Source organism: Podarcis vaucheri (assembly GCF_965113315.1).
Source record: "Podarcis vaucheri genome assembly, chromosome: 16".
NCBI lineage: Eukaryota > Metazoa > Chordata > Lepidosauria > Squamata > Lacertidae > Podarcis > Podarcis vaucheri.
The window spans coordinates 27,233,729-27,253,795 of NC_138754.1; the positions used below are offsets into that span (position 1 = coordinate 27,233,729).

At 45.7% G+C, this 20,067-nt stretch overlaps 1 protein-coding gene across 7 annotated transcripts in view; it reads right to left on the bottom strand.

Annotated features, from left to right (window-relative positions):
- The window catches only part of PISD (phosphatidylserine decarboxylase), a 40,083-nt gene that overhangs the window by 12,639 nt on the left and 7,377 nt on the right, over positions 1-20,067 (bottom strand). Inside the window, exons 1-3 of one of the 7 annotated variants that reach the window (XM_082203338.1) lie at positions 9,555-9,662; positions 8,427-8,548; positions 1,058-1,496 (exon numbers count right to left, since the gene is read on the bottom strand). In XM_082203338.1, the coding sequence (XP_082059464.1) occupies positions 1,058-1,248 (191 nt within the window). In that variant the 5' untranslated portion in view covers positions 1,249-1,496; positions 8,427-8,548; positions 9,555-9,662. Of the gene's footprint in view, positions 1-1,057; positions 1,736-8,426; positions 8,549-8,789; positions 8,901-9,554; positions 9,681-9,915; positions 10,093-18,401; positions 18,578-20,067 lie in introns of those variants that run through there. The other 6 variants (XM_082203339.1, XM_082203340.1, XM_082203341.1 and 3 more) reach the window with 6 other exon arrangements.

The following is a 20,067-nucleotide window of genomic DNA, read 5'->3' on the forward strand; positions in this document are numbered from 1 at the left end:
CCCCCCCCTTTTTTCTATAACAGTTCCCTGGGCCTTCATAAAGTCAAGGGGTTCTATATCTCTTGCCATGGGACTGAGGCCAGAGGAACCTCTCACTGGACAAAAGCAAAAAAAATACGACTGGGAAAGACCAGTTCTGTTTTGATTACTCTCTCTGGACAGGTAATTCTCTGCTTTTCTGTTTTAAATTACCTGCATTTTTGGAACAACAACTGAATAAACCTCCACTTGGCTGCAGCCACTAGCACTTCAATCTCCTTTGAGCCTAAAAGTGATCACTTGCTTAGTAGGCCTGTTCCTTGCCCACACACAGTCCACCCATATCAGGGAGAAAAGAAGAACCCATCCCTTTACTTCCTTCTAAGGAGGAAGCGGCAAGAGAGCCTATGGGACGCTCCCAAGCACACATTCTGGTCAGGATCTGGACCCAGAGTGAAAATTGGGGAATAGGAGTGCTTTGGGGTCCTGACGAGGTCAATGAAGGCTCAAGCAATTCCCCACACATAAGGGGCAGCCAGGATTCTTTAGGGCCAAAGGAGAGTAAAGTTTACTAATCTTCAAAGGGAAACTTGGCCTGGGGGGGAGGAGGAGGCTGTAATGGGGCCTCATGGATGCTGCTCAGCCTCCTCTCACTGGCTGCACCCACAGAGGGGAGCTCAAAGAAAAATATACCTCTCTCTTGCCTCCTTCTTCTTCCTCCATCTCCCCCCTTTCACTGCAGACAATCATGGGCCAATCCCCGCAGAGCTGCAGCTAGCTGTAAAGCATCCTTGCTTGCCCCCACATGGCCCTTCTTTTACACACACACACCCAGCTGCTCTATTTCACTCTTGCCCCACTCCTCAAAAAGGCTTGGAAGGGGGAAAGGATGCCCAACTCCAGTGCAACACCCACTTTGACTGTCAATCAAGCGCATAAAGAGCTTGGGAGTAAACTGGGCCAAACAAAGGCTTTGCAGGCAGCTGCCACTCTTCCTCCCTCCCTTCCTCCCCTTCCTTCCCCCCTCCCCCTTCCTTCCAGCACCTTCTGACAAAGTAAAACATATGCTAGACAGTACCTGAAACGGGCTCTCCTATTTGGGGTGCCCCCACCTGGGCCCGGATTTTCCAGCTGCGGGTGCTGCTCCCCAGCACAGCTGCCGCTGCTGCCACCATTCCCTGAGCTCAGCCTCCGGACATGAATTCTAACTTTGTGGAGGTTGCAGCAAGAACGAGGAGGGTTAGATAAAGCTTTGCAGCATCTCACCATTTCCCTGAGTGCAGCTCTGGTCCCTGCAGGGCGCTTGACTGACACATCGTCCTCTTTCTCTCTCTCTCTCTCAATCTTTCTCTTCCTTCCTCCTCTCTTCTGCCTCTCTTTCCCTCACTCACTTCTGGGCACAAGAGGGAAAGGTGCGATGTCACGGCTCTCAATTTCCCCTGCCGCCGCCGCTGCTGGCTGCCGGTCTTCCCTCCTCCGATCTGCCCCTGCCTCTTGCCCTCTTAGGACGGTCTCAGCTATTGCAAACAAACAAGCATTGTGTCACAGTCCGACATCCTCCTGCAGAGACAAAAGCAAGCCCTTCCCACATGCCAGCCCTGCGCTATGAGGCTCTGCTTCAGCCAGGGGCTGCCATTGGAGCTGGGCTCCGGCGCCAACGAATCTGGAGCTGCCTGCGAGGACTGATGCACTATTGTCAGAAGTGCAGCCCGCCAGCCCTGCACATCTCTCCCTATAGCCAGGCTGAATGCAAGCGAGCAGGCGGAGAGGGGGGAGGGGAAGGGGAGGGGAAGGGAAGGGAAGGGAAGGGGGAGGCAATCCCAGCTATGACTCTGCAGTGCAGCAACTCCATCTCCCTCAGTTGTGGGCTGCTGTTCAGTCAGGTCTGCATGCAGCACTCATGTTGCCAGAGAAACATCGCCTGCTCACATTGCCCAGCCAAAGCACACACCACTCTAAGCAGGGAGGGAGCCTCCCACCACAGACAAGAGGAATGCCCCCCACTGAGCCTGCAGGAGGCCCTCTATCTCATGCTGCACAGCTAGGAACAGATGGAGGCCACAGGAATCAGCCATCTGTTCCCCGAGAAATAGGCAGAGGCAAACTCTTAAGCAGATTCTTAAAAAACAAAAACAAAAAAACTCAGGAGGCACATAGTTATGAATATTCACAAGTGCATATTGTTCTTTCTCTCATTTCCCAAAGGCTGCACCTCAAAGCCTGTGACTACTCAGGTCATATTATAGGCTAAACCTGGGCGGTAAGAGGAGGACTGACCAACCATGGAAGTTAAGAGGGCCAGAGGCACAGACCAGAATAAACCTGCTTATATTGGACTTCACTCTCAAAGTAACAGCCAAGCAATGTAGAGTTGCTTAGTCAAGAAACAACGTTTAGTAAGAAAACCATTAACTTCGTTACCGGTCCCCCGGCACAGCCAAAATGCAGAAATGTTTGCTTATTTTGGACAGGAAGTTGGTATAGAGAAGCAAGTCCTTCTTATTTAACTAATGGCCACACAGATATTCCCTATTTCTTAAATTCATCCAACATGTACACTTGAACGCTGCCCATTATTTCAAGGAAGCTTATTTGCACATCAATACCAGTTAGCACCACATTTGAAGGCCATCGTTGCTGGACAAAACTAATGGCACCAGTTCCTCCTGCACAAGCCTCACTGTTGTGAATATGAGTTACACAAGAGCATTCATTTCTTACTGGTTTCTTCTAGTTTTCCATTAATTCTCAGCCTTTACCATTGCTTCAAATTTATAGAATTTGTGGTGACTACATTCTAAATTAGATTACTATTATCTTTCAGTGCACATGTATCCCACCCCCTCCTTGCACCCCGCCAGTTTCCAGAGCAGCCTTTGCTGATTTGGTGTCCTCCAGATGTTTTAGAATACAAGTTCCATCAGCCCCAGCATCCTTGAATGGCTGTGCTGGGTGGGGCTGATGGGCGTTGCTGTCCAAAACATTTGAAGGGCACCAGGCTGCTCTAGAACATGATCTCCTTCTGCCTGCTAAGGCCCAAAGAAAGAAAGGGATCCAAGCAGGCAAAGAACCCAGCAGCACAACCACAAAGTAGGAACCCAAAGGCAGCATATCAAAAATCAGCAAAACTGCCAAATACAGCAGGGCTTTCCTGGGTCAATTGGCAATGGTTTGTTTAATATATCTCTGTCTATCAATTAACCTCTTCTTTCCCCCCGTTATATTTGCAAATAAAAAACAGGGTGGAGTGCACTTTTAAGGGCTCCATCTCCAGCTCAGCTCTCCAGCCTCCTCTCACCTAGGAAATGCACCCAGGCACTCCTAGAACACAATGACCGCAGCGCTGTGTGCCACCCAACTGCTGGCACTGCTATGTCTGGGGCAACAGCTGTAGCAACGGGCCTGGCAAGGAGTGATAGGCTTCCTTAGCCAGCAGCCACTATAGCTGACCTGGGGGTAGCTTTTGAGGCCACTGGGCTGCAGTCTCCAGGAGCCAGCCATGTCTGCTCAGGCTCAATGCCTACGGTGGTGCACAATAATGTTCCTTGCCAATACTCTGGGAATTTCTGTCATCTGCCTGCTCAGGTTGCCATGGCTTTCTGTTAAGCCAAGCAATACTTCTTTCACCAAGCTTCCAAGAAACACAGCCAATCCTTAAAGTGCTGGGGGGGGGGCAACTGGACAAAAGAGTGGTTTGAATAATGGTGGCAAGATGACTTTCTCCCCTCCCCCTCGCATTCCAGACAGGCTGAGTCTGCTCTCCTGAGTCTCCCACACTGGGAATTTGTTCAGCAACCTTTTTTCATGCTGCCTTCGGAGATCACACCTCCGTATTTGCCTTCCATGCAGAAAAGGCCAGGGCAGATTGCAATCGTTACAAACAGCATATTCCACTTGGTGCTATTAAGAAGTCATTTCCAAATGATTTCCCCTCATCAGTGGAGCAGTCTATGGACTGTTCCATAACCCCCATCTCTTCTGCCACACTGGAAACCACAGCCTTCCCCAACTCAATGCCTTCCAGATGTTTTAAACCACAACTTCCAGCAGCCCCATCCAGCAAGGTTGCACTGGAGTAGGAAATATGGCTTTGTTGGCTGGGACATATGGAAGTTTTAGCCCCAAACATCTAGAGGACCCCAGGCTCCTGGAAAGCATTACAGCCAAACATCCAGCAGGAGGTTCCTTCACTTTGGCCTTAAAATGCAGAGGTCCTGCTCATTTCCATTGGGCTTACACAGGGGTAGTTCCTGCTGTTGCACTCTAGGGATCAGACCTACCTGTCTTCCAATCTGCTGCTACCCTTAGCAACACCCAAAACCTACCACTTAAGGCAACTATCTCTAGGAAGGCCTGCCTCTGTTTTGAAGCAAAGCAGAACTGGGGATGACACTCAACTGCCTCGCTTCCTGAAAGGTCTTACTGAAACAGGCATTTACTGCTAGGTTTCTCTTCTGAGCTCCAAGTTGCTCTGCAGAAATGATCTGTCAATCTAGGGCAGTGTCTTAAATCAAATACTCTTTTTCATGATTATGGTATCCCTGCGTTTTCTAGCCATTCACTACTTCCACTGAATTTTTAACTTCACTAGAATATGGATGTAGAAACAGGCTTATATACAGCCGAGGAAAACATCTCATTCTTTGGATGAGAAGCAAAGAATGCAGTTCAATGGCCTGGTTCCAGAGTAAGTTAGCTGAACTTTGTTACCATTGAAATCAATGAGACTAGGGATTATTATTATTCATAATAATTACATTCATCAGTCACTTTACACAAAAGAGAAGGTCTCAAAGCAGATTAACAGTATATAATACAATACATTAAAGCTATTAAAAACAAATAAATGTAAAAACACCACAAAATACATAAAATGCTTTCCCAACACCACATCAATAAGGCCAAGTCCTAGACACCCAACTAAAATATGAGCAACTCTGTAGGAGAAAACTTTCTAAAGTCCTGGGAACCATTAAGTCATCAAGCACCTTTATCCATTGGTTTGAATGGGGCCTAACTTGGTCTGGATGCATCCCAATGGACCTGTTTATGAAGAATGGTAGATGCAGATCACAAGTAAACAAAGGTTGAAGGTCATGGCATCAGCTGAGCAGGGGCCAAGAGTGAGCTCCCAGTAGGAGACTACCTGCCATTCCCAGGGGTCATTATTTTTATTTTTATTTTATTATTTCCTACCTATATCATCCTTCATCTGGTGATCACAGGGTGGTGTGTGTGTGTGTGTGTGTGTGTGTAGTAACAAAAAAACCCAATACCCTCTGCCAGTGTATTTCTAAGGCCCTTGAAAAAACATTTCATCCATGGGTAAGCAAATACTGGGCATCCTTGATTTGGAGGTGAAATGCTGAAATCACTGCCAAATGCTGCTTGAAAAGAAGAGACAGCTAAGGCTTCAGAATGCAAGTGAAAAATATCATCTAAGCAGGGCTGGCCACCCATTCAAAGCCCTCACCCCTGGTCTGTTCATAACCCCTGCAGCTGCAGGGTCCATTTCTTCAGTAAAGAAAAACAGAAAGGCAAAAAGATGGCTACCTGATTCACAAGAGAAAGAGAGAGACATGCAGGCTTCATAGAGTAGAAAGTTCCCCAGAGGAAGTGGCCAAGAGAGACGGAAGTGCTCAGTTCACCCCTTAAAGCTATGCTCAAAAAGAGAAACTCTCCCCTCTCAAGGCGAGAGCACCGGCTTGCAAGTCCCTGAAGAAAAACCATCATTATGCTCTTAAGGCAAAGTTTAGCTTTGCCTGGCCACATTTATTTCACTGCTTTTTTAAAGAATTAAATGTAGAGTAGAGTCTGTATTTCTGTTTTCTTATTAACACTGAAAATTCTTTTGACTTTTTCAACTGGAAGTTCCAGCTTCACCTTGATGCACCTCCTGGCCTTACACTAATACCAAGTGGCTCTAAAAGGAGCTCTGGTCTCAAGTACTTCAGGAGCCAAAAAAAGCACAAAAGTCCTGCAGCCAGATTTTAAGCATCTCGCTTGCAACATCAGGTTGTACTTCATGAACTTTGCTGCCACCTGGGAAAAGGGATAGAGTTTGCCAAGTACAGTCGTACCTTGGAAGTCGAACAGAATCCATTCCAGAAGTCCGTTCGACTTCCAAAACATTTGAAAACCAAACTGCAGCTTCTGATTGGCTGCAGGAAGCTCCTGCAGCCAATCGGAAGCCGTGGAAGCCCCGTCAAACACTCAGGTTCCAAAAGAACGTTTGCAAACCAGAACAATCACTTCTGGGTTTGCAACTTTTGGGAGCTAAAACGTCCGAGTTCCAGGGGCTTCGGGATCCAAGATACGACTGTACTCTTATCCACCTGACCCTCAAGATTAGAGTCTAAGAGGGCAACAGAGAGAAACACCCCAACATTCCATCTCATCAGAGCACTTTCTTGGAACTGACTGTTTTAAATGGAGAATAGATTTGTCAGTATTGGGTCTCAGTGTCATGTTTTTCCAGTCTTAAATTCAGTTTCTGTGGAAATTTGTGAATTTAAGAAAAAAAATCCTCATGGAAATTAATCAGCATTTTAGGGCAAATTTATCCTAATAAGCACCCTTTTAATGCAATTTTGACTAATATACATGTTTTTGCAAAGCAATTTCCCCTAATGTATTTTTGTATGCTGTTTTCACAAATACTGTACTGTATATGCATTTTCATGCATACTTTACCCAAATATACAGTTGCACCTTGGTTGTCGAACAGAATCTGTTCTGGAAGCCCATTTGACTTCCGAAAACGTTCGACAACCAAGGCACGGCTTCCAATTGGCTGCAGGAGCTTCCTGCACTCAACTGGAAGCTGTGGAAGCCACGTAGGACGTTCCAAAGAACATTCACAAACTGGAACACTCACTTCTGTGTTTGTGGCATTCCAGAGCCAAAACGTTTGAGTCGCAAGGCGTTTGAGAACCAAGGTACAACTGTATGCTTAAAAGAAACACAACTTATTGCTTGGCTGGGGAACTGCATTGTAATTCATTCAGTGTGGTGCAATTTTTAAAGGAAGGCCTTGTGTTTGTTTGCATATCTTTTCAGAAAGTGTGAATCTGGTAAATTTGCCTTTAAAAGTAAACTGAAATGAATTTCTCCCTCACCCCTGGCTTTAAATTCACTCAAATATTCCAGTTCCACGACACTCACCACACCTCTGTAAACCCAAGAGAATGGCCATCTTTTAGTCTACATATAAACAAAACTGTGGTAAAAGCTCCTGGCTAGACAGCCTTTTCCTCACTTTTGATTAATACTTTGGTGATTAAAAATGATGTATATTTACACGGGGATATGCTGAATTATAACCAACTTAGATTCTGACTGCTCAAACAAGCAGATCTGGCAATCTTCACCTATTTATAAACAGCAGATTAATAAATGTGTTTCTTGGATGTAACAGATGGAGACTCACATGGCAGAATTCTCCTCTGTTAAGAACAATAATAATAGCAACAATATCCTTGCACACAGAAAGCTTACATGTCAGGAAGAATTGAAATGTTACTTTGCTGTGTGCAGGGAACTCCTGCAAAGAAAGGAGCATTCAGTTATCGAGACAGCACATGCTAAATCTGACCTAACAACGGAAACATAAATCATGCGTCTGACACAAATTGAAAGAAGTCACATGATTTTCCAGACAGCCTTCACCACGTAGCAGAGAATGGCAATGCAATTATGTATACGTTCAATCGAAGGCAAACTTCTTGTTTTTATTAACTATTTGTAAAAATTTGACAGCATACAAGTGCTGAAAGGGCTCTCTCTACCACTACTATAGGTCAGTGGCAGAACAGGTGCTTTGCACACAGGAAGTCCAAGGTTCAATCTCTCCAGCAATAGAAGGGTTAGGTTATGGGAAAGAATTATCTGTCTGCTGCTGGGGCTGCAGTCCAACAACATCTGAAGGGCACCAGGGTGGCTGCTTAAGAGGAATGCCACAGCCAGGGCAAATGAAATGCTACTTAAAGTTCTCCAATTATTCTGATGATGTTTTTTTTCCTGAAATGGGAAGTACTGTATTTTTTCATGCCTAAGACTAGGTTTTTTCCTTAAAAATAATGTCCAAATTTTGAGGGTGTGTTATACACGGATATCCCATTTTCTTAAATCGGAGTCCCCCAAAATAGGAGGCATCTTATACATGGGGGTGTCTTAAATACGGTAGTTATTTCCATGTGAAAACCATAGAAATAACATTAGGAAATAAGTTTCACTGACATCATCAGCACCCCCTTCAAAAGTCCTCACCCCATTTATTAAAATCACATCGAGCAGATGCAATTATAATAAACAATATTATTATTGTAACAGCAGGAGAATGTGCACATGCATTGTAGAAAGCAGTTTACATTATGTCAACTAAATATTTAACAAGCAATTAAATTCTCAAGCATATTCACAGGAAGAAAAAGCTTTCCGCAACTCACATCTTTGCATGCAAGACTGCCAGGAAGCTGAAGCCCTGGTTCAAAACTAAAGCAACCTTGCCCAAATAGCTGTTTTTGGTAGAAACTCTTCCAGGCTAGATGTAAAGGATCACTGCTGTAGACTTAACACAGACCAAAAAATAATAATCTGAATAACAACCCCCACTTCTTTCTAAAAAACACACAAAAGGGCAAAAAACGCCCTGAGACCTCTGGGTATAGGGTGGTATATAAATTCAATTAATAATAATAATCACCACCACCATCTCATATTTAGACAGTGAGAAAGCTTGTAACAAGTAAGAGATAAATTATATACATCTCAACATGGAATCTGAAATTTTGCAATAACTGAAAAAATACCCGTTACTCATCCTCTCATGGAGTGCAGGCTCAGAACACCGGCTCAGTCTGGTACTTTCATTAAGAGATCAACAGAAAGTGGAAACTGCCTCTTTCAGCTAAAGTTTCAGTTACTCGGACTTGAAGGATGAGAACTCTTAAGGTTGTTCCATCTCTGTCATAAAACACAGATATCCCCCAAATGCCAGAATATGCCTCGTGCTTCTTTAAGAGGAGGCGGCAAGGCAGAAAGCCTAAGAGTGAGGAAGGAGGGGCGATAAAACTCATGATGATAACAAGGCACTCTGACTCCCACCAGTTGCTCACAGGCTCTGCCCAGCCTGTACAGAGACCAGCAGGGGGCTGGGAAGCTGCTGATGAGTCATTAGGACTCTCACAAACCCCCAAAGTATTTCAGGTTGAGGCTTGAAAAAGGAAGTTTGAAAAAGGAAGCCCTCTTGGTCTGAAAGTGGGGCTTTGGGAAAAGCACTAAACCGGTTTATAGGAAGTCCAAAGTACTTTCTACACACAGTGGATTAAAGAGCATCACACTTTTGTGTGGACTTTCTAAATAGTGTGATCATTTATCCTAAACTATTTTGGATGCTTTTCAAGGCTACAACCCCATCATAAAAGAAACCCCATTAAAGAGGGGAAACTCAAAACGACCTCATCTTTCTATCCCAGGACTGTAATTAAAATTTTATTCACACGAAAAGACTCTCTACAGAGGAGAAACAGCAGAAATCAAAAGGGTCTATAGACCATGTGAATATATTTAGCTACCCGATCTTCAGAGGCCTCTCAAGCACCTTTGCAAGGGCAAAAGGTTTGGCGCTGTAGGCTGGGATGGTGACTGCCTTCCTCAAATCCTGGCTCCGCTGTCCTGTCACCCGCTCCAACTGCAGACTGTTGTTACTCCAGCTCCTTTTATAAACCACTGTGGGAAGGGAGAAGGAGGGAGGGCAAGCCCCTCCTTCTGTCCACTAAGTCCCCTTTCTCACTGTTTCCAAGCTTAGCTGACTGGGGCACTTCTCCAGCTTTCAGACAAAAGGAACAATAACCACACTTCCCACATCTTAACTCACATTCCTCCTCCACTTATCCCTACGCACTTCCAGGAAACATATTTAAACCAGCAACTCACAAGTTTGCAGTCAGAATTATCAGCCAGCCACAGCCATAAGCACTTGCTGATGCCAGGCACCAAATATACTCTTCCTCTCCCGACAAGCACAGACAGTCCTTCAGGGGTGGGCAGATTGTGCAAGCCTCTGCCCAGGAACCAGAAGAAGCCAGATGGTAGCATAGCAGCGGCTGCACCTTTTTCAGGAAGGGGTTTCCACTGCGTTTGTTTAGCAACTTTGTATTGTTCTGCCTGCTTTGTATTGTATTAGCAATCTGCTTTTTTAATCTATATTAATATATTATTTAATCTATATTATTGCTATAGTGCTTCATTTGGGTTTATTATAAGCTGCCTTGTGCCTTCTGCCTTGCAAATAAATGCATGGTAGAAATTTTATTGCAAACAAATAAAGCACTTAGTGATTTGTTTGATTAAGGAGGAATACCAATCTTGTTAAATAAATGAAAATATATAAAGAAAAATTGGCAAAATTCTGGCTAAAAAATATTGGCATAGCTAAAAGATTTGTAGCATTCCCCAATAGATTTTCTTTGTAGAAATGTCTCTGTTTTGCATATGTGCTGTTCGTAAGGATCACAGGAAGCTCTATTTACACAGAGACATATCATTGGGTCCCTCTACCCTGGTAGCTCTCCGGGGTTTCAGACAGGCTATTCCCAGCCCTACCTGGAAATGTTGCCATGGATTGTGCCCGATAACTTCTGCATGCAAAGCCAAGGTTCTGCCACTGAGTTACAGCCTTCAAAGGAAGCTAACTTTTACTGAGTCAGACCAGTTGGTCCATCTAGGTCAGGGGTCGGCAAGGTTTACCACGCCTGGGCCGGTTCACTCCAGTGGAGATCCCTCCATGGGCCAGACTGCGCGTGCATGTGAGCGCACCCGCCCACAATTTCCTGCGTCTGTGCAGATGCGATTTCAGCCCTGTGGAAGTGAGTCCCTGCACCGTGCTGGATTAGCACAGCGCGTGGGGACTCGCCAAGCAGGCCGCTTGGTTCGGGGCCGGTTCGGGGGCTGGTTAAATGACCCCCGTGGGCCGCTTGTGGACCATGGGCCTTAGGTTGCCTACGCCTGATCTAGGTCAGTACTGTCTTCATGATTTGCAGGGAGAATCAGATGGTGAGAGATGATATAATGTCTTCCCCAGCCAGGTTTTGATTCAAGAAGTTACCTTGAGGGCACTCCTCCCACAACCACCAATTCTACCTTGTAGGTCCTCCACCCCCTGAAGGACTGTGGGTTGTGAATTCTGCCTGTAGTTATTCCACAGAAGCCACGTGCCACAGGGTTGGGAATATTATGTTTGCCAATAAGGCACCAAGTGGTTCCATCCTAAACAAACCACTACCACCCCATACAATTGCCCAGGCCTTGCTCCAAAACCCTTTGCTATGCCAAGTGATGCCATCAGCTATACAGAGCAGTGTCTTTAGTGTACGAGCTTTTCTGAGGGTTCTAGGTTCCTCTTCCCTCACAACTTTCTCAAAAGAATATAAAGCTTATTTATCCAGAGGGATATTAACTAGTGCTGGTTAACTACTTTGTGTTTTATTTGAGCTTGTGATTTTATACTATTTTTTCTTTAGGTGAGCTGCATTGGAAAAGCAGCATGCATTCTAAATACTGATGGACAAGTTTTGTTCATTCCAAAGTGGATTATAAAAGCAATGAGTGTTTCTAAGTCCTCAGTTTTGCAAAGTTCTGAAAATCACAGATACCAGCATGCATACAGCAAAGGACTGGTACCTGTATGGGATATGAACTGATTTGGTGTATGTGTTGTTGTTGCAAACATGTTTATGTGTGTGTAATTTGTTTTTATATATGCAATTGTTTCAAACTGTTGCACATGTGTAACTGTTTTATATATGTTCATATTATATACTAAATCGCTTTGAGATGCCTCATGATAAGCGATTCATAAATGAAAATAAAATAAAAGAATAAAAACCACAACAATTCTTCACAATAATTTTAGCACAGCTTAGCTTCTGTATCTCCGAGGAGATGACTCTAGGTTTTAAACATTTGGGGTTCTTCTTCTCTCTCAACCGGCTAAATACTTATTTGCTCAAAAATGACTCAGAAGGTACAGAGTCAAAGACACGTGGCTTCTGTGGAATAACTACAGGCAGAATTTTAAAGAAGTCATTTTTTTTTCCCATTTAACACTATGTGGTTTCCTGAACAACCATTTCCTTATTTATACATTTATCTCTAGCTTTTCCTGCACTCAAAGTTGCTAACATTAGATAGCTGTTATTTTTCCACAGAAAAATGAAGCATTGGGGGGAAATTGTTTCAGAACATTTTCTGTATCACATCACTGCATCTAGTACCGTATTTTTCGCACCATAGGACGCACTTTTTCCCTCCTAAAAAGCAAGGGAAAATGTGTGTGCGTCCTATGGAACGAATGCAGGGGGGAGGCAGGCGGGAAAAGCCCCCAAGAGCCGCACACAAGCTCTGTGCGCTCTTGCGGGCTTTTCCACAGGAGGGAGAAGGGACTGACTGGCCGCATCAGTCCCTTCTCCCCCCTCCCAGGAAAGCCAGGAGAAGCCGTGCAGCCCTTTTAAAGTGCGCGCGGCTTCTGTCGGTTTTGCGGGAGGTGGGGGAATTGCCCCACCTCCCAGAAAAGCCAGGAAAGCCCTGCGCAGCGTCTCCCGGCAAGGAGACGCTGCGCGGGGCTAAAGAGGAAGGCAAAACAGCGAGCGGGATCCATCCCGCTCGCTGCCTTGCCTTCTCCCATAGCTGCGCGCAACCCCTCCGCAAGGAGACGCTGCGCGGAGCTAAAGGGGAAGGCAAAACAGCGAGCGGGATGGATCCCGCTCGCTGCCTTGCCTTCTCCCATAGCTGCGCGCAACCCCTCCGCAAGGAGACGCTGCACGGAGCTAAAGGGGAAGGCAAAACAGCGAGCGGGATGGATCCCGCTCGCTGCCTTGCCTTCTCCCATAGCTGCGCGCAACGCCTCCGCAAGGAGACGCTGCGTGGGGCTAAAGGGGAAGGCAAAACAGCGAGTGGGATCCATCCCGCTCGCTGCCTTGCCTTCTCCCATAGCTGCGCGCAACGCCTCCGCAAGGAGACGCTGCGCGGGGCTAAAGAGGAAGGCAAAACAGCGAGCGGGATCCATCCCGCTCGCTGCCTTGCCTTCTCCCATAGCTGCGCGCAACCCCTCCGCAAGGAGACGCTGCGCGGAGCTAAAGGGGAAGGCAAAACAGCGAGCGGGATGGATCCCGCTCGCTGCCTTGCCTTCTCCCATAGCTGCGCGCAACCCCTCCGCAAGGAGACGCTGCGCGGAGCTAAAGGGGAAGGCAAAACAGCGAGCGGGATGGATCCCGCTCGCTGCCTTGCCTTCTCCCATAGCTGCGCGCAACGCCTCCGCAAGGAGACGCTGCGTGGGGCTAAAGGGGAAGGCAAAACAGCGAGTGGGATCCATCCCGCTCGCTGCCTTGCCTTCTCCCATAGCTGCGCGCAACGCCTCCGCAAGGAGACGCTGCGTGGGGCTAAAGGGGAAGGCAAAACAGCGAGTGGGATCCATCCCGCTCGCTGCCTTGCCTTCTCCCATAGCTGCGCGCAACGCCTCCGCAAGGAGACGCTGCGCGGAGCTAAAGGGGAAGGCAAAACAGCGAGCGGGATCCATCCCGCTCGCTGCCTTGCCTTCTCCCATAGCTGTGCGCAACCCCTCCGCAAGGAGAGGCTGCATGGGGCTATGGCTTCTTTAGCCCTGCGCAGCGTCTCCCGGCAAGGAGAGGCTGCATGGGGCTAAAGGGGAAGCCAAAACTTGGCTTGCTCCATAGCTGCGCGCAACCCCTCCGGCAGGGAGAGGTTGTGCGCACCCTGTACGCTGCTCTTTGGGGCTGGGGGGGGGAAGATTTTTTTCTTGATTTCCCCCCCTAAAAACTGGGTGCGCCCTATGGTCCGGTGCGCCCTATGGTGCCAAAAATACGGTAATCTACCAATACTATTGTTTTACTGTACTTTTTATTCTTTTATATTCTGTTTTAATTATTTTTATGTACACCATCTGGAAATTTTGGGCTATGAGGCAGCAAAACTAATAACATTTGTTATTACATTTCCAAGTGTTCAAAATACACTTACAACAACCCTGTCCATTAAATTCACACTACAGATGGAGAAGGCTGCTTGCTGAGGCTACTTTTCACTCATTTTAACTATACGTACTGGCAATGCAGCCAGACTGACCCACATTACAGTTCATTCTGTACCGGCAGCAAACTTAGGCTCAGGAAAGGAGTCCCCGCTTGGGGTTTTCCATTGATTATTTTCTGAGTCAGGATCTCCAGCAGCAGGAGATATCATATTGCAACAGAGCCCACAGGTGCAAATTGTACCCTTTCAGCAGAGTGTGCCATGTCATCAGAGTGGATCACTCATCAATGCATGCTACTCCCCTCCGCCAGGAAAGGCTACGTCGGTGAAGCACCACTGGGGCTTCGTGTTTCTTAGGGCTGTCAGGTGCCAAAGTATGGCCCATCACACTAAGGTTCCCTCTCCAGAGCTAAGAACGGCTAAGCTGCATGAACAGGCCAGGTTACGCGCCGCGTGCTCAGTGTCAGATGTCACTGTGAACTGGGGCTCCTCCAAAGTTCACAGAGTTCTCTTGGATCTTGGCAGCACCTTTTCTACCTGGGTTGTAGGCAACATTCCCGTTATCTATTCTGAGCCCAATTGTGCAATAGTATTTGGTGTTTACATTTAAATGAAAATAAAATAGCGGGGAGCAGGGGAAACAACAAAAAGCTCAGCAAATTAACCCTCTCTCAGTAGCTGTATCTGAGCCTATGATGACCACTGCATGCATGCAGAGAATTTCACCCTATGCACACAGGAGAGCAAAAGTTACAGGGGTTCACTTATACAAGGAACCTGGTCTGAGGCAAACTGAAATGTCTTTTCATTTGCCCAAGTGTTGTAGATCTTTTGATTTTACCCATCATTATACGTGGCTGCTAAGGTTATCCCACTGCTGTTTTGTGCTGCTTTTATATGAATTTGATGCTAACATTTCTAGTGTTTTTTTATTGTTGTTGTTTAGTCGTTTAGTCGTGTCCGACTCTTCTTGACCCCATGGACCAGAGCACGCCAGGCACTCCTGTCTTCCATTGCCTCCTGCAGTTTGGTTTTTATTGTTAGCCACTAAATCAGTGAGATATACAATGGTACCTTGGTTTACTAACTTAATCCGTTCCGGAAGTCTGTTCTTAAACCAAAGCACTCCTAAACCAAGGCATGCTTTCCCATAGCAGCGGGGGACAAATGGAACACTCTCAACAGGAAGCGGAACATGTTCTGCTACCAAGGCAAAGTTAACAAACCAAAACACCTACTTCCAGATTTGCAGCGTTCTTAATCCAAGTTGTTCATAAACTAACCTGTTCTTAAACCAAGGTACCACTGTAAATTCTCTTCATTAACTGAATAGTAAAAGAAGTTGCTTTTGCTGTTGTTGCTCAATTTGCATTCTACCTTTCCAACAAATGGTACTCAAGGCAGCTAACAAACAACTGGAAGGGGTAGAAAAATATTTTATGCAGAATCCCCAGGTCTGCGCCATACAGAAACAGCCATCCTGAAATGCAAAGACACAAAGCAGCCCACTAGAATGGCTAAGAATCTCTTCATTAACAAAAAAGCAGGGAGCTTTTTCACACACCAAAGGAAAATATAAAATGAATAAGCTGCAGCTCAAGGCGAAAAGCTGCTCTCATCCGGCCAAGTGTACACAAGCACATTCTTTGGTCAAGGCTTCCTTGTGTAAATCGATGTGGCAAGAATGCCGAGCTCTTTGGAGGAAAGGCTTCTTCTCCCTAAAGACCTCTAACCCCTTTGGACACAGCGCGTGAACACATTCAGGAAATGCTTTTTGGATTCTCGGCCTCCTGGCTGCATGATAACATGTCTTACCCAATGCAACCCGAGCCATCTTCATTCATCTAATTAAATGGAAGTAAATCCCCCTCTCATTTTCACAGTGCGATCCAACTTTGGAAAAGCTGGAAGCAGAGCTCTATGTCAAAGCAAAAACGCGGAACTAGTGGCCCTTCTCCAGGCGTTGCTGGACTCTGCAACTCCCAGTAGCCCCAGCAGCAACATTTGGAAGGGCATAGGCTGTACTCCATCCCTGCCTTTAAAGCAGGCTTCCTCAAACTCGGCCCTCCCGGTGTTTTGAGACCACAATTCCCATCATCCCTGACCACTGGTCCTGCTAGCTAGGGATCATGGGAGTTGTAGGCCAAAAACATCTGGAGGGCTGAGTTTGAGGAAGCCTGCTTTAAAGCAAGTTTGGTGCTTAACAACTTAATGCTGACACCTGCTGGGAATCAAATGGCCATCTGTCAGGGAATCTTAATTGTGTTTTCTGCATTGCAGAGGTTTGGACTCGATGACCCTTGAAATCCCTTCCAACTCCACAAATTCTATAATTCTATGACATACTTTCCATAAATTTATGTTGATCTCACAAAGCAGTTTTGATCCAGACCAGCAATGGAGGCTCCAACAACTGGATGAGCTGACAGAACACAACTAATTTTTATTTGATGAAATTTTTGATGAAATTAGTGCCATGGCAGTCCTTGATTTCTTCCTGCTAGGACCGATACTGCTTCTCTGTGAAATTTGCCTCTTTTATACACTCTCACTCTGTGCACCCTTGCCACTTTGCAGCAAGCTCAAGTGCAATTTAAAATGTAACACTTTCCTACCAAAACAAATAGGCTAGGCCTGTGTACTGGAGACTGAATCAAGGGGTGAGCCCCTCTCTCTTTCCCAGCAATCCATTCCTGTCCTGGTGATGGGCAGCTACACAACTCATTACCCATACAGAACTGGGAAAAGCTCAGTCATTTGTGACCAAGGATACAAAAAAACACGCAATGGGGGGGGGGAGTGTCAGCAAAAATAAACTCCACTTTGAACAATCAAGCTTTTATATTTTTTGAGCCTCCCATTGTTATAACAAACCGTTTGCAGCAAGAAGCAAGGCAGCCCCCCCCGCCCCGTTCTACTATTAATTTGGCAAACCATTCAATTCAGGGGTGCAATTAGGGGCCAGCCAAGCCGCAAGACTTGTCAGTAAACACTGAATTCCAAAATCTTAGCACTTGATTTGAGGCTCTGAGGTGGGACACTTGATTTACAGGGTAGGAGGAAGCTATACAGAAATGTTAACATCAACAAAAGGAGCATTAACTATGACCTGTGTTCATTCCCCCCCCCACAAGAGAGAGATAATGGGCAGATGCAAAAGTGTAAAGGTTGGGTGCCAGCAGTTTTTAAAGCAAAAGGGGCATACCACATTTACACACCGTGGGGACCACTTGCAGAAACACAGAGAGAAATAGAAAACAGTCCCAGAAACATTCCTCAGCACCAACAGAACAAGCTGTTCTGCTCAAGGAGTCAACTACAGGACACAGAAGTCAGACCAGCAGGAACGAGAGGGTTGGCACAGCTCAGACCTTGTATTCAACACCTGCAGAGTCACTGGATGAATACACACAGACACACAGGAGCATCAGAACTACAGTCTATGCAGTTGCACTTCTTCGTATCTAGTTCCTAATGGAATCAAGCCATCCAAAGTTCACTCATTTAATTGGCCACACTAGAGCCCTGGTGAAGGAAAGCTCCATGTTGCAGGTACTACAACCACCGGTGACTGCATTACCACTCATCCAAGTAAGAGACCCACACATAGAACCCCTTTGCACTCATCACCCAAAAGCTTTAAAGACCCCTCTCCTTTTGCGGTCCAGAAAAGGCCCTGACTATAAGTGGCTCTCCAGGGTTTCAGACTGCTGTCTTTCTCAGCCCTACTTGGGGAAGCAGGGAACAGAACCTGGGACCTTCTGCATTCAGAGCTGGTGCTCTACCATGGAGCAATATGGCCCTCCCTCCTTATTACTATCACACAGGGCTTTTTTTAAAAAAGCCAGAACTCGCCAGGACTCATTTCCAGCGCTTCTCAACTGGGCACCACTGCCATTTTAAGAGAACAAGGGAGGTGTTCATGGTGAATTCCAGCACCTCTTTTTCTATAAAATATTCATTGCTATCATCACTATTATAACAGGCAACTAAACCAAAATGCCACTAGTCATGACACCCCCAGGGAGCAAGATAAAAGGTGATAGGTGGGTCCAAAAATAAAAAGAAGAGGGAAAAAAGGCTGAATACTTATGAATGCATACTGGTGTTCTGCCCTTCCTCAAAGAAACTCAGAATGATGGTTACACCTCATAGCAGCCCTGGACTGGCACTCTGTGACTTGCTCAAAGCCACTCAGCAAGCTGCAGAGCTCAGCAGGGAATTCAACTTGGGTTTCTCACACCCAAGACACAAAACTTTAGAGCCACTGCACCACACCATTCATTTCATTTTACATTCGGCAAGTTCATGTTGTTTTTAGCAAGGGATGGTGAGACGTTTAAGAACATGGCATAAAAACTTCCACAACTTACCTCCCAATCACTTGCGATTTTAGGGGGTGGCTCTAAACCCGACTTTCTGAGCTGATTCTCCTTATAATTCTCATATTGCTTGTACCCCGCATAACCTCCGCCTGTAGCCACCAAAAGGTGCAGTGGGCGTAACCGCAGTACACTCCTCACCGGTGCAGTGTAGAGTTTCCGCTGACCTGTAACAAAAGGAGATGGTACTTTAGGAAATCAGGCAGGCAGCCATTGACACTGCGGTGTAACGGAGGCAGAGGTTGTACAGTCAACCTGGCATCTCCAAGCCAGCCCAAAGAGAAACGTCACCATTGTTACAAAGCTTGACTGGGGGTTCTTTCATACCATCAATGGTCACTTCCTAGACAAATCAATTCCCAACTCACAGCTTCAGTTCTCAAACATAGAGCACTATGGAACAGAGCCCACATTCAAGTAAAACAATTATTTTACTTTGACAATTTATATACTCATTCACTACATCAACTCTAAGCAGTGAAAATAAAATTCCATACAATGAAAATAAAAATCAGTAAAATTATAAAATCAGAATTCAGTTAAAAAGCCTACTGGAATAATAATAAAAAAAAAATTCAGTAGGTACTGGAAGTTCAACAGGGAGGGGACATGTCTGACCTCAACTGGAAGGTAGTTTCATAAAATCGGGCCCACAATATTGAAGGCACTGAAACTCCTCCAAAGAGCTCAGTGATTGGGCAGAGATATAAGGCACCAAGTGATCCCTGGGGCATCTTGGACCTTAGCTGTTAACTTAAGAATGATAAAATGAGAAACTGACAGAAACCAAAATGGGCATTCATTCATCCCTTCTGGCGATGTTGCATTGCCTGTGAAAACCACCTTGGAAGCTGGAGATTTTCAATGGAGGGCTACTGCCACATTCATATTTTTGCTTAATAACAGCTGGCAAAATATGATGGGGAGATGACTACCAAATGTGCTTCTGACCTTTGTACCTCTTACATTCTGGCATCAAAATATTTCAAATGGTTTTTTCCTTTGTTACCATTTCTGAAATGTTATTAAAGTACAACATTGTGTTTCTTTGGTATTTGGCACAGTGGGAAATGGCTGTTTTCCAACATTCCAGCAGTCTGGAAGCTGCATAATCAAAGAGACAGCAAACAGCTACAAACATAATGAATCCATGGGCTAACAACAACCCAAATCACCAGAGAGCTGTGAAAGGCAGAATACATATAAAGCCAGGGCTCTGCTGCACACGACAGGCACTTTTTGCGCTCTATGGTCCTGCATAGAGACACATGGTGCTTCCACTCAGTTAACAGTGCAAATTGGAAAGCCAAAAGATAAAAGAAAACAAGGAAGTGGGAGTGGGGGAAGAAACCTCATATCATTCTAATCCTTTTCCATCTCTATGCAAGCATGGATCTTATTAATTTGTGTTTCTTATCATAGCACAAGAAGCATCTTGCACTTCCCTACTGCCACCTGCTGGACAGGAGCATGTACTAGAATGAAGTCTTCTGGGAATCATTTGTGGGAGCAAAAGAACCTCAGCTAGGATGCAAACTGGCATACATTTGCATACAGGCAGATGCTTTTTACTGATGAGGTTTCTTCACCATAAAGTCCTATGGCTGGTTAAAACAATGTAAAAATAGTTTTAACCAGCATTTTAGACACATGGACC